The sequence below is a fragment of the Schistocerca nitens genome, chromosome 7, assembly GCF_023898315.1.
Source record: "Schistocerca nitens isolate TAMUIC-IGC-003100 chromosome 7, iqSchNite1.1, whole genome shotgun sequence".
NCBI lineage: Eukaryota > Metazoa > Arthropoda > Insecta > Orthoptera > Acrididae > Schistocerca > Schistocerca nitens.
Window position 1 is genome coordinate 320852787 of NC_064620.1, and position 15072 is coordinate 320867858.

Here is a 15072-nt window from a genome sequence, read left to right on the forward strand (position 1 = left end):
AAAATGTTTGAACTTTGCTACTAGTGGCTAGTGTTGGAAACAGAGTTCGCATTACAAGACTCCTCAAGACAGGTTATGCTCAGTGGTGGGAAAAATAAAATCTGTATGTGAGCCTTGCAACCAAGTGACTTCATGTGAAACAAAATATTTGTCCCGTAGCATGGCTGGCATCTATTGTGAATATTTTTATGGAACTTGTTGTAAAAGTGTGCTCTTTTCCCTGAATTTACCTTACAGAGAAAGATAATTTTATTCGTGCAGAACCATAGAACATGAAAAAGAAAAATTGCTGATTGCTCAATGGCAGGTTTTTGATGCTATTGTGTCTTCTGAAGGGGTGGTAACTGAAATAATGAAATGGTTGATACAAGCAATGAAAAATGTGTATTCTCATTATGTGGAGCAACTGGAAAAGTAGAGAAAGAGAACAAAAGGAAAAGCCAGAGTGTCAGAAGACAGCTGCTGAAGAAAGTGAACTTCTTAGAATGAAAAAGTTAAAATTATTAGCAGATACTGGAATTGAAGTGGCACTTACTGATGAAAAAATGTGATATTGTAGTGTCACATAAAACTTTTTCTTTTAGTTTTGTGCAATTGAGGCTTCAGCAGAATTTTTTGTAATTTTAAAATAATGTTACCTTTTTCTTCAAATCAGAGTATGGAGAAGATAATATACACACAATAGTTACATGTACGTTAATGTGACTATAATCCATTCATCATAAGAATAAATCTAATGTAAACATTGTGCTATGTATTCTGCCACGTTTGCTGGAACCTCATTGGATTACCGTTTCATGTTGGACTGCAGCCAAGCTGTCTCGAGTACTGTCAAGTACGATAATAAGGGCACATTTTGTGCTGTGCGTTATGCACTGGGTAATTTTACTGCATAAGCTGTGTGGTAACGTAAGAGTGTATCGAAGGATTTCATTATATAATTAAATATTGAAGCCACTCAAGGTATTCCTCAACGTTAGTTGTCTGGTAATCTCTTAGATCCTTCTCCGAGAAATATATTTCATTTCTGGAAGTGTCACTTGATACATTGATAATGAGCCATAAAGCCAGCCAGGCACAGCATTTTCTCTTCTTTTATGACAAGCTGTTGTATATCCCGCCAGCATTCGGCAGTGACGTTTGAGAAAGCTGCGTGTGTTAGTTCCAGTAGGACTGGCAGCTTAACAGTTTTGTTACTTCTCAGGCCAAATCCCGCAGCTTGGGTTCAGATCAGTTCTGTTGGGTTCATATTGTAGTGGTACAGTAGCAAATGTAAAAATGCAGCATTTGTATGATATGCTTGATGATGTGAAAATTATTGTTGTTAATGTTTCTACGATGCTTATTTACCTCTGTGGAATAAAATGATGGACATAGTCCAAATAAAGAGGATTTGATTTTTCATTTCACCTTAAAAATTCATTTAAGGGGAGCCAGAACGATGAAAATGATAAAATTAACGTTTTTTGGTTTTTCATCATAAAATTATTTGGAGTTTTCTGAATAAAACAAATCAAGTTTTACCCTTCTAAGTGAATTCTAAGTGTGTTTTCTGTCGCTGCAAAGTTGATGTGCTGCGTAAACGATTCTAGTGACTTGGTGTGTCACCTCTGACGGTGCCGCTCGCTGGCTGCAAGCAGCGTATGTTTGCGGAATTAGACAGTGTTTTGTTTTCCAGCATTGTATGGCTTCATCTCTGTAACAAGTGACTGTTCATATCAGTAAACATAAACACTATACCGTGTGTGTTGACTTGTGGAGTTTGCTTTGTGTTGTTTAGCTGTACAATTTTGCATATTTGACGAATTTTGCTCATACCTGTTTTATGTATTTGGTTTGTGGATATCAAAATGCCCCGTTTCAGCAATTGAGTGTTTAAGAAAAGGCACAATGAGTGGAAGAAGAAATCTTTTGTTGTTTCAAAGGGAGATGCTGCTCAGGCTATTTCACTGACTACTCCAAATGAATGTCATAGAACTTTCTCCAGCAAGAAACTTTGTGACAGCAAAGAAAAATTTGAAAACTATGAAAGTGACAGTAATGATGTGAATGAAATAATTAACATTTCCTTACTCTCAATATATTTTGAAACATAACGTATTATGCCAAGTTTGCAAAGAAAGAGGACTGGAATTGAAAATAGCTTCACACATTCTTTTGGCATGTAAAATGTTTTTGAAGTGTAACAAATGTTTTGCAGAAGTTTTGTTTTCTAATTCTAACAGTATTCCTCATAGTGGTAATAGTGGAAAGAAGGTGTATGATATAAATGTTAGGCTAGTGTATGGCTTAGTTGCATTGGCAGGGCAGTGATGCAGGGACAATGTTATGTGGAATTATGAACTTGCCAAAACCACCAACCAAGTTTGGATTTTATAATGAATTGGTGGGATCTTCTGCTGAAGATATTACTCAAGCAACAGTGAAGAAAGCAGTTGAAGAAGCTGTGACAGACGATGGGAATTATAGAAATTTAACTGTTGCTTTAGATGGATCATGGCAACGTGGAGGTCATAAATCTCTAAATGGAGTTGTGACAGCTACCAGTGGAGACAGTTGCAAAGTAATTGATCTTGCTATTCTCTCAAAACATTGTAGATCTAAGGGAAATACCAAGGACGAACATAGTGAAAGTTGCGAAGCAAATTTTCACGGCACAAGTGGAGCGATGGAAGTAGAGAGAGTGAAAGCAATTTTTTCCAGATCACAGGAGTGGTATAATGTATGATACACTATCCAGGAGATGGTGATTCTAAGGAACTCAAACCTCATGGCAATGAAATTAACATTAAAAAACAGGAGTGCATTGGACGTGTGCAGAAGCGCATGGGGGCTCGCTTGCACAAACTAAAACAGACATTAGGATCCCAGAAGCTTAGTGATGGTAAGACCCTTAGAGGAAGAAGAAAACTGACAGATGAAGCAATTGATAGATTGCAGAGGTACTAGGGTGTGCAGTTAGGCAAAATACAAGAAGCATTGAGCATACGAGGAGAGCAGTCATTATTTTTTCATACTGTATCAACAAATGAGCACCCACAACATGCACTGTGCCCCACAGGTGATGACTCATGGTGTAAGAACCAATCAGGAAAGGAATATGCCCATAAAAACAGTTTGCCAAATGCTGTAATTGATGTAATTAAACCCATATTCAGAGATTTATCACAGCCACTTCTATTGGAAAAGTGTTTACATGGGAAAACACAAAATCCAAATGTAAGTGTAAATAATTTATTTTGGATTAGGATTCCCAAAAGAGTGTTTGTACAGATAAAAACATTGCATTTTGGAGTGTATGATGCAATGACAACATACAGTGAAGGAAACATTATCAAATGTGATGTGCTGAAACGTTTAGGTTTCCAACCAGGACACAACACCTTCTCCACAATGCACCTAATTGATAAAGAAAGACTAAGAGGTGCAGGACGAAGAGACAAAAGCCTACAACATGCAGCAAAAGGGAAGAAAAGACCAGTGAAAAGGAAACTAAAACTGGAAAAAAAGAGGATGCTGATAATCCATCATATGGGGCAGGAATGTATTAATAAACTTTGGAAGCCATTTCCTGTAACTTTAAAATTTTCGTCTTTGAGGAACATTTTCTCAAAAACTGCTAACAGTATATTGATGAAATTTATACACAATATTGTTTACTTCTTTTCCTTCATTTTTATAACAAATTGTAAAAAAAAATTTGTATAATTCAAGAGTTGTAGAAGAAAAAGTGAAACATTTTAGAGAAAAAATCTGTTTGAAAAAATTGTAAAACAAAAACCAATAAATATTTCTTAACATGGCATTATAACTTTGTAGAGAAATATTCACTGAACATGTAGTCCAAATTTCAGAACAATATGTTTAATGGTTTTAGGAAAAATGTTCCTTCTATTTGCTAAAATTAACATGATGGATTGTTCTGGCTCCCCTTAAGCAATTTTTATTAACAGTCTTTCATAAAAAATCAATAATTAAGAATTTGTATTTGAAATAGAACCAGGAATTTTGCATCCAATATGTAATTAGAAACAAGAAAACTTGCATTATTCATAAAAAATTATGAGTTTTATGAGATGTAGGTATCTCAAACTGAATGAGAAAAAAAATTGATAATGTGGAGATTTGAACCAATGCACGAATAACATTATTTGACTCTCATGCCAATATGCTACTAGCTGTACTACATGATCAATGTAGATTTAATTATAACTGCATTGCGCACAACGCTGGGAAAACTTTGAAGCGGATTATCTCCATAAATTTATGAAAAACATTAAGAACAGCCTATTTCTCGACACTTTTTAACCATGTTCCAGGCGCATTTCACTACAGGACAGAAAGCATCCTTAACCATTTTCTTACTGCGCATGAACAGCGCAACAATCAGAGCGCAACGCTGCAGAGGCTGCGACTGTACACGATTTTTTAAATAAAAACTACATAGCTAAAACATGATTAACAAAAGTGTTGATGGCTGTTAATACATTTGAATATCTTAAAGTTTCATTTAACATAACTTAGTAATAAGATATCTAATACATAAGTTGGACCTACTTCCAAGGGTGCAATAACACCAGTGTACATGTGCTACAGCTTTTGACCAATCATTGTGTTTGTATTTATTCTTATGATGAGCGGAATATAGTATCTTGTTCCAGTGAATATTCATATGAGTAACAGTAAAATATAAGGAATTACACTTTCCACATCATCAAAAAGGAGATTTTTATTAAATAACAGTTCACAAGAAGTACTCCAAAAATTGTGAATTTCGAATTTGAATTAAATTTGAAATATTTTGCCAGTATTTTTTATTTAAGTAGTAAGACATTATTTAATCTTAAAAGTTTGCATACAAATAAATGTTATTTTCAAAGTTTATCCAATTTTTGATGGCCAAACCAGTTAATTTAATCTTATTTTGGGGCTCGATTGAAAATATCTGTGCTTTGTATCTGAAATATTTCTTGTCAAATAAGTTGTCCTTTATCTAATGTTTTGCAATTCACTTTGTTGTTTGATGGTACATTGAAATGTCAATTTGCCTAAGTATGTTAAATATTTTCAGTTATACATGAACATATAAAACCAGCATTTTTTTTTAAAGGCAATAAAATTACTAAATGTGTAAAGCATGCTCATCATTCAGGTTCCACCACTGAAAAGACTGTTTGGGAAAAAATATAATAAAACTCTAGAAAACTCCTGGAAAATTAAAGAAACTTAATCAGCCAGTAGAATGGCAACGGTGGTGGTGGTGGTGGTGGGGGTGATCAATAATAGTAATTATTATTATTATTATTATTATTATTATTATTATTATTTATTATTATTATTATTTCTTTTCTCAGACGTTATGTCTGGTCAAAAATAGAAAGTGACGCGGACCTTGATCAAGCGCGACTTCCTTTTAACTGTACGGTATATGTTACATTGCATTTAGGAACCTTCGGGTAATTGAACATGTATCAATAATTACAGATTTCTGTAGTTGCATATATATTTTTGGATGTAGCTGTATTGTGTTCATGTAATGGTGGATATTGTGTGGTATGACTCCTGTAGTTGATAGTGTAATTGGTATAATGTCAACTTTATCCTGATGCCACATGTCCTTGACTTCCTCAGCCAGGTGTATTTTTCAATTTTTTCTCCTGTTTTCTTTTGTATATTTGTTGTATTGGGTATGGATATTTCGATTAGTTGTGTTAATTTCTTCTTTTTATTGGTGAGTATGATGTCAGGTTTGTTATGTGGTGGTGTTTTATCTGTTATAATGGTTCTGTTCCAGTATAATTTGTATTCATCATTCTCCAGTACATTTTGTGGTGCATACTTGTATGTGGGAACGTGTTGTTTTATAAGTTTATGTTGTAGGCAAGCTGTTGATGTATTATTTTTGCTACATTGTCATGTCTTCTGGGGTATTCTGTATTTGCTAGTATTGTACATCCACTTGTGATGTGATCTACTGTTTTATTTGTTGTTTGCAAAGTCTGCATTTATCTGTTGTTGGTATTGGGATCTTTAATAATATGCTTGCTGTAATATCTGGTGTTTATTGTTTGATCCTGTATAGCAATCATGAATCCTTCCGTCTCACTGTATATATTGCCTTTTCTTAGCCATGTGTTGGATGCGTCTTGATCGATGTGTGGCTGTGTTAGATGATACGGCTGCTTGCCATGTAGTGTTGATCTTTTTCCAATTTACTTTCTTCGTGTCTGTTGATGTTATGTGATCCAAAGGGTTGTAGAAGTGGTTATTAAATTGCAGTGGTGTAGCCGATGTATTTATATGAGTGATTGCTTTGTGTATTTTGCTAGTTTCTGCTCGTTCTAGAAAGAATTTTCTTAAATTGTCTACCTGTCCATAATGTAGGTTTTTTATGTCGATAAATCCCCTTCCTCCTTCCTTTCTGCTTAATGTGAATCTTTCTGTTGCTGAATGTATGTGATGTATTCTATATTTGTGGCATTGTGATCGTGTGAGTGTATTGAGTGCTTCTAGGTCTGCGTTACTCCATTTCACTACTCCAAATGAGTAGGTCAATATTGGTATAGCATAAGTATTTATAGCTTTTGTCTTGTTTCTTGCTGTCAATTCTGTTTCGAGTATTTTTGTTAGTCTTTGTCTATATTTTTCTTTTAGTTCTTCTTTAATATTTGTATTATCTATTCCTATTTTTTGTCTGTATCCTAGATATTTATAGGCATCTGTTTGTTCCATCTCGCTTTGATGCAGTCGCTGTGGTTATCCAATATGTAATCTTCTTGTTTAGTGTGTTTTCCCTTGACTATGCTATTTTTCTTACATTTGTCTGTTCCAAAAGCCATATTTATATCACTGCTGAATACTTCTGTTATCTTTAGTAATTGGTTGAGTTGCTGATTTGTTGCTGCCAGAAGTTTTAGATCATCCATGTATAGCAAATGTGTGATTTTGTGTGGGTATGTTCCAGTAATATTGTATCCATAATTTGTATTATTTAGCATGTTGGATAGTGGGTTCAGAGCAAGGCAGAACCAGAAAGGACTTAATCTGTATTGGCTGTGATGTGATTGTAGTAACACTGTTCACATTATGTCGCACTTCACTTAGCGTAGACCGGGACTGTGTCCTAGGCATGCCCGATGTTAACTGACTGGGCACGGCCCGTGCTGCCGGAGTAGTTGTTGTTCTTGTTGCTACGCCTGCAGAGGTCGCGTCCGAATTCTCGTGTGCCCTCTGGTGGACGGGACTCTACTTACGGCAACTACCGCCCGTGATGCGCCGTGCCAATGTGCACCTCCCACGATCTTTCTGGTGGCTACTACAGTGATATTATTTGAATTTGTTTGGATATTAAGTGTGGTTTTCCAATTTTTCATTACTATGTTTAGAAACTGTATCAATTTAGGATCTACTTTGTATATTTCCAATATTTGTAGTAACCATGAGTGGGGTACACTACCAAAAGCTTTCTGGTAATCAATGTATGTGTAGTGTAGCAACGTTTGTTTAGTTTTAGCTTGATATGTCACCTCTGCATCTATTATCAGTTGCTCCTTACGTCCTCGTGCTCCTTTGCAACAGCCTTTTTGTTCTTCATTTATAATTTTGTTCTGTGTTGTATGTGTCATTAATTTCTGTGTAATGACTGAAGTTAATATTTTGTATATTGTTGGTAGGCATGTTATGGGGCGATATTTAGCTGGGTTTGCTGTGTCTGCTTGATCTTTAGGTTTCAGATAAGTTATTCCATGTGTAAGTGTATCAGGGAATGTGTATGGGTCTGCAATGTAACTGTTAAATAATTTAGTTAGATGTGAATGTGTTCAGGTGAACTTCTTTAGCCAGAAATTTGCTATTTTATCTTTTCCAGGGGCTTTCCAATTGTGAGTAGAATTAATTGCTTGGGTGACTTCATGTTGCAAAATTATCACTTTCAGGCATTTGTGGTATCATCTTGTATGTGTCTGTTTCTGCTTGTATCCACCGTGCATGCCTGTTATGTTGTACTGGGTTTGACCATATGTTGCTCCAGAAGTGTTCCATGTCTGTTATGTTTGGTGGATTGTCTATTTTAATGGGTGTGTTATCTATTGTCTGGTAAAATTTCTTTTGGTTTGTGTTTAATGTTTGGTTTTGTTTCCTTCTATTTTCACTTTTTTTGTATCTTCTAAGTCGTTAGCCCAATGCTTGTAATTTCTGCTTCTTTCATCTCATTGCTATATCGCTTCTTGTTGTGAGATTTTACCTAACCTTTTTCATTTTTTTTTCTGACATTTCATTTCTTATAAATTGTGTTAGCTGTCCGATGTCTTTGCCAGCCGCGGTGGTCTCGCGGTTCTAGGCGCGCAGTCCGGAACCGCGCGACTGCTACGGTCGCAGGTTCGAATCCTGCCTCGGGCATGGATGTGTGTGATGTCCTTAGGTTTACGTAGTTCTAAGTTCTAGGGGACTGATGACCACAGCTGTTAAGTCCCATAGTGCTCAGAGCCATTTTTTTTGTCCGATGTCTTTTCTCAGTTTTTCTATTCTGATCTGTAGACTGTGTTGCCATGCTGGTTTTTTTGGGTTTCTTCTGTGTCTTGGTTTGTTCTGATCTCTGCCTAGTGTGTATATTTAATGTAGTGAGTGCTCCTATATTATTATTATTATTATTATTATTATTATTATTCAGTTGTAGAGGCAAGTCACCTGTAGATTGACTAGCATTTGCAGACAATGTAGTGATATGAACTTGCGACATTTCCCAAAATCAGATTGAACTTTCCAAAGAAACTACAGGAATTGGACCGTCTCCAAATTTCTTTTGATAAGACAGAGTATGCGATCTGCAACAAGGACAAGCTCCAAAATTTATGATACACAGCAAAACTGAACAAGTTACACAATTTAAGTATATCGGTGAAACCATTAGGGAAAATGGAATCAGAACAAAAGCAAATAAAATTAGATACTAAAAGATGGAACTGGATACCAGTTTATCTAAAATATCTACAACAAGAAACGTATCCCCAAGCCCACAAAATTAAGATATTACAGTACAGTAATTAAACCAGAATGCATCTATGGATTATAAAAACTTACTTAAACATAAAAACACATTGAAAAAGTTCGGAAGGAAGGAAGGAAGGAAGGAAGGTTTGCAAATCATGATAAATTCTAGACCTAGAACTTGAGGCTAAACAATACTGACTAAGAAGCAGTCAGGAAATAAAAAAAATATACAAATATCTGTATTGACATTAGAAAATGCTGCTTAAGCTCCTACGGATACAATAAAAGAATGAACACAGAGTTACTAAACAGACAGGTAACTTTTTTGATTCTAGTAGCAAAGCTAAAACAGACATGATAAAATGGATTGGTGAGATCAGAACTGATCTGACATTGGCAAGAATTGCTTCTGACGATATCAAAAACCATGAAATCTTCAGGTCCATAATTTGCAAATGGCAAGGTAACAAAGAGTAAAAAACCAGGGAAGAAGACTGGAACAACATAGTCTGAAGAGAGAAAGGAAGTCCACAGAAAGAGAATGAAAGAAATGCAGGCGCAAAGACAGGAAGGTATCCACCTCAAAGTACTTTTCGTAGTCTTGATGGGCGTAATGACTACTTTGTCACATCAGTCAGAGAACTTTTGAATAAAATTAAAGCCACTGTCATATCTGCGAGGGATCTGCTTATTCTCCCGCTGTCTGATGGGCTACGGTTTCATTTGGATGAAGTCACTTCAGATGAGTTCTGTAAAACTCTTCCAAATCGTCTAATTCCAAAAGTATGGACTGCTACTTAATTTCTAATAATGTTGTTAAATGAACAATCTGCTTGATAATTAAGCCACTGAGATTTATTTCTAATAAATTTTTAAAGTACAGAGTTTCTCCAGATAACTCAAGATCTCTTGTTCATCAGACTTTCACAGCTTTCAGAAGTAAGAAGGTGGTGTCACTTATGTTATGTGAGCTAAGTAAAGCATTCATATGCATACCTATAAACAGATTATTAACAAAGTTGGAGTGTTATTGTATACACATGTTTACATTAACAGTAATTTGTTCCTACCTGAACAACAGCTGAAAGCTTCTTAATTGTAAATACACACACTCCTTGTTTGTAGAAATTGCTTTGGGTGTTCCACAGGGCTCTGTTATTGGCCTCTTTTCTTCATTGTGGCTATCAGTGACCTGCTCCATTGTGTATCACAGTCTGTAATCGGCTATGCTGATGAGACAAGTTTACTTACTTTGAATCATGATATCCCAAAATGTTGGTAGCATTGTGCAAGAGACACTTGACCCTGCGTTAAATTGGTTTGCAGCCAGTAAACTTTTTTTGTAATCATGACAGAATCAAAAGCATATGTTAGGACTGTCTAATGAATACATATTGACACCAAATTCTATTGGGAAGAGCATATCAATCAAGTCTGTCAAAAGATCGCTGTGTGTGTCCTACTTCATCTAGAAACTGAGATATGGTCAGTACTAATTATCTCTGTGTGACAAATTTCACACTCACATATGGGGACATTCTCCTCACATCAGTAACATTTGAAAAGTACAAAAAAAAAAAAAGTCCATATAATATGGAAGGCTGATCCTTCTGGGGTTAGAATACAATATCAGCTCAGTGAATGTTATCCACAAAACATGCAGTTGAACTCAGTGACTGGTCCTTTATTGGGTTAAAATATCTGGTACCAGTCCTAACAGAAAATGATTTTATTTGGCAATTAGCCAGTTTCATGCTTGTTCTCATGCTCAGGTGGTTTGGTGAGTTGCATGTTTTCATAGTCAATGTTGGAGATCACAGATTAAGTAAAAAAGCATTTATTGAAAAATATTAAGGTACATAAATGTAGCTAAAGTATCCGTATCATTGCCACGTTACATTTATTACAAAAATATTTCAATTTTTACATGGTAACTGTATATTAATAACCATTATAATTACCGGGGTAATTCCATATTTCTGTGATATAGTAGTGACACTTCAAATGTTAATGACTTCAGAAGCACATGCATTTACAATATCCTGTGTGTTGGCACAGGAGGACAGTGCTTGTGGTCTAAGAGCATAGATCTATGAAATAGAGATGTTGCGCACACACACACACACACACACACACACACACACACACACACACACACACACACACAAATGTAAGATGTTACAGGATGAAAAGGAAATGTACACAATTGTGGAACCACAATTTCATGTATAATATGTAGATGGCTGCTGGCAGTTTGTATGAAATGAAATAGTCACTCAATTCTGGTTTTTAATTTTTGTAATAAGAGTTGCTAGGGGCGATGAGATACAGTTTTTGTTCTTAAATATTTCATTAAAGATGTGTAGAAATTGACTTGTTTGCAATGTTTACTTGTTCAATGAGAATGAGATGTGAGTTGGAGTTATGGGTGTAAATTTAGAGTTCTTATGGAAGATTCAGTCTCCTTCGTTTGCTGACAGTGTTTGTATCTGCAGGTTGTCGTTAACGACTGTGGCTGATGGCCGTGTTTTTTCTGATGTGTTGCAAAAGTGGATTTATAAAAGTTATTTTACCATATGGCCTGCAATGTTCCCAGTATCTTATAGTGAAATTCATTCTTGTCTGGCCTACATAGAACTGTGGGCAATAATTGTTACATGAGTGTGTAAATACACAATGCAGTGACACTGGATAATTGTCTTACAGCAGTGAATGATGTGCTGTTGTAGCTTATTGTTAATGCTGAATGATATTTGAATACAACAAGGTTATCAACTTCTTATGAATTTTTTCCTGTAAGGGGAATGTGAGCGAATGTGTTTTTTGTGTTTATGAATCTGATTTAGGTGGTGTGCCTTCTTTCATTTTGGTTTTTCTCTGAAGTTTAGCGGCTGTGTCTGGGTTGTATCCATTCTTGTATGCAATTCCTGTGATAATGTTAATTTCTTTTCGTTCATCAAAAGGACTGAGTGGGACTTTGTGTAAGTAGTTAAACATAAATTTGAAAAACGCCATTTTGTCTTGTGTTGGGAGACAGGAGGAGTTATGGCAACATCACTGGTGGTTGGTTTGTGGTAAATTTGAAACACACATTTTTCACTTACATTAGAGATTGTAAGATCAAGGAAATAGATTCCTATTATCCACTTGATGTTTGACAATGAAGTTAACATTATTGTGCATGCTACTGAGAGAATTTGCAAGTTTTTTAACTTTCTTAGTCGTACTATTGTACAGGATAATGGTATCTACATGCCTCATGTAATAAATTAGTTAATCATTAAATAAACACTGTGCCATGAATTGTTTTTCTGTGTATTTACTGTAACTATCTGCTATGATTGCTGCCAAACTGCTGCCCATTAGAAGACCATCTTCCTGCTTATAAATGTTGCTGTTAAAAGAGAAACAATTGTGTGAAAGTAGTAGTTCAGTCAGATCAAGGAGTTTAAATATCTCAGCCTTAGATAACTTTTTGTGTTTTAATACGATGTTTTTGATTATCTGGATTGTCATAAATAGGTGTGTTGGTGTAAAGGTTTACTATGTCCATTGCAACAAATTTGGCACCCTCTGGTATTAGCATATCTTTGATATCTTCTATATGATTATAGCTATTCTTCATTGAGAAATTGCTGAGAATATATTTCAGGTTCTTGCTGATGAAATATGCTGCACTATTTCCTGAGTGGACTTAGAGACATAACAGGACAATTATGCTTATGAATTTTAGGTTGTGAATTTAGTTTCGGTGCTGGTGGGTTCATGACAAGGCATGAAATATGACAAAGGGAAATCAGTTATTATGTATGAATCTGAGTATATCAGCAAAACTTAGGGATGTTAAACACAACATACATGAAATACAAAATGACCCCACACCCAAATTTCAAACTCTGCTAAGGAAACTACTGAAATCCTCTGATTTCCTGTTATCTGACTCTGATGTCTGAAAATGTCTCTTCATGAACCCATGATGTTGCTATAAATAACTCCTCCTCTCACTCAGTACAACATAAAATGGCATTCTTCAGATTTACGCTTAATCATATACATGACACACATGACAGTGGTAGTCAATTATCCTTCAGCACTAACAATAAGCTACAACACATCATTTATTGCAGCAAAACAAATAGTCAGTGCCACAACAAATCAAGTATTTACAAACTTTCATGTGACATTTGCCCGCAGTCCACTCTTAACATACCGAGAACACACGGATGCCTTTCAGCTAAATAACTTGCATAAATCCACTTTTGGAACTCATCTGAAAGAAAGTGGCCACACTGCTGCACTCATTGAAGGCAACCTGCAGATACTACACTACATTTCAGTATTATTAAAAGAGTTCGTTAGATAGGTATAGAAATTGTATGCTTATATCAGTTTTGGCAGTTGTGTAGCGAAGTGTTTCACTGTGCTCCATCAATGTGTATTTTGACGTAAATTTCGTTTTCAACTTGAGTTTCTTACATTCTCATTATTGTGATAATAGAAAAAAGAATAAAAAATTAGATTTGCTTGCTTTTCGTGGGTTTCCAGCTTACAATTTTGTTCTGACTTACATTCACAGTGTACAAACCAAATGAGCCTGAGGAACAGGAAGTAGCAGAATTATTAAATCGAAGTCTGTCACTGGAGGGGACACCATCTCCACCACCAGGAGCAGCAGAAGGCTATGAAGTGATTGGGCGTGTGCTACCACCCCGCCGAAGTGTTCGTCGGGGACCACCACTGTCGGCGGAGGAATGGTCAACTTTTATCACCGCTGACCCCTGTCATCGAGATGTTGATAAAATCAAAGCTACCATTTTCAGAGGGGTTAGAACTTCAGTACTTGATAATACTAAGGTTATATAATAAGTAATGCAACAAGATTTTCTGAAAGGTTGGTTTTATTCAGGATTCCAATACACCAAATTATTCCCCACTCTTTTTGTTACAAATCCCTATTTTTCAAGGTAATCATCATTCAATGCGATGGCTTTACACCATCTTACTGGGAGGGCCTGCATGCCCACATGGTACCACAATACTGGCCAATGTCGGAGCCAATGTCTCGCTGCATCAGTACCTCCTCATCAACCGTGCACTGCTTGTCAGTTTGCATCCTTCATTGGACCAAATAGATAGAACTTGGCAGGTGCGAGGTCTGGACTGTAAGGTGTATGAAAAACAACAGACCACACCTTTGAGTATGCCATCAGGTGGGCGATTGTGTCAGCACTACCAACACAGACATCCAGTTGTGTAGTGAGTTGTTTGACTGTGATCTATCTGTGTGTCTGCACATTCCAACGTTCCAGCAATCACAGCTGTGTGTGGCTGTCTGGCATACAGGAGATCGGACAGGTTTGCCTGACCTTGTTGCGATGATGAGAGGCACCTCGCTGAATGACTCGCTGTGCTTTTGTTCACTGCCAGGATTCCATAGACATTCTGCAAGTGTCTAGGAATGTCTGTGATGCCCTGTTTTTCCTCCAAAAGAAACCAAATTACAGCTCTCTGCTTGGAACATACCTCTGTTAGAGACGTCTGTTTGAAGGCTAAGTATAGTGCCCCCACCTGTTAGAATTTCATGAAACTATAGAGGCTGAAGCGGGAATATTCCATGATGTCCCATAACAAATTTCACATTTTTTCAACCGAAACTGGCTGAGGAAAATTTTGAGTGTTGCATTACTTATTGAATGCCACTTATATTTAACATCATAATTTGTGATCTTTGAAGAACTTAAGGTAGTGACTTCTGCTGTTTCCAATTATGTTTTCAAATGGTGATTTCTTGAATAAAGCCACTGCCATTTCCTTTAGGCATTGTCCATAATGAGTGTCTGGTCTGCAGTACTGTTCGTGCTGCCAGAACATGAACTCCTGCCAATAAAAGTAGCTTGCTTTGGAAATATTTGATTCAGGCTACAGGACTAACTTGTAAAAATTAGTAGTAGCTATAACAAAACCTTGAAAACCTTATGAAGGGATCTTCTGTAGCGTTGTATCAATTTATTTTTGCATTTCAGAACAATAAGATAGGTATCTAACTGAAGAAAAGATTCTTAACCAAATCCTTCTGAAGACAAT

The 15072-nt window shown here is 36.1% G+C and overlaps 1 protein-coding gene across 3 annotated transcripts in view; it reads left to right on the forward strand.

Moving 5' to 3' along the window:
• Positions 1–15072, forward strand: part of LOC126194743 (TBC1 domain family member 15) — a 60928-nt gene that overhangs the window by 19613 nt on the left and 26243 nt on the right. For all 3 annotated transcript variants that reach the window (XM_049933006.1, XM_049933009.1, XM_049933008.1), the window contains one exon: positions 13565–13812. In XM_049933006.1, the coding sequence (XP_049788963.1) occupies positions 13565–13812 (248 nt within the window). The remainder of the gene's footprint in view (positions 1–13564; positions 13813–15072) is intronic.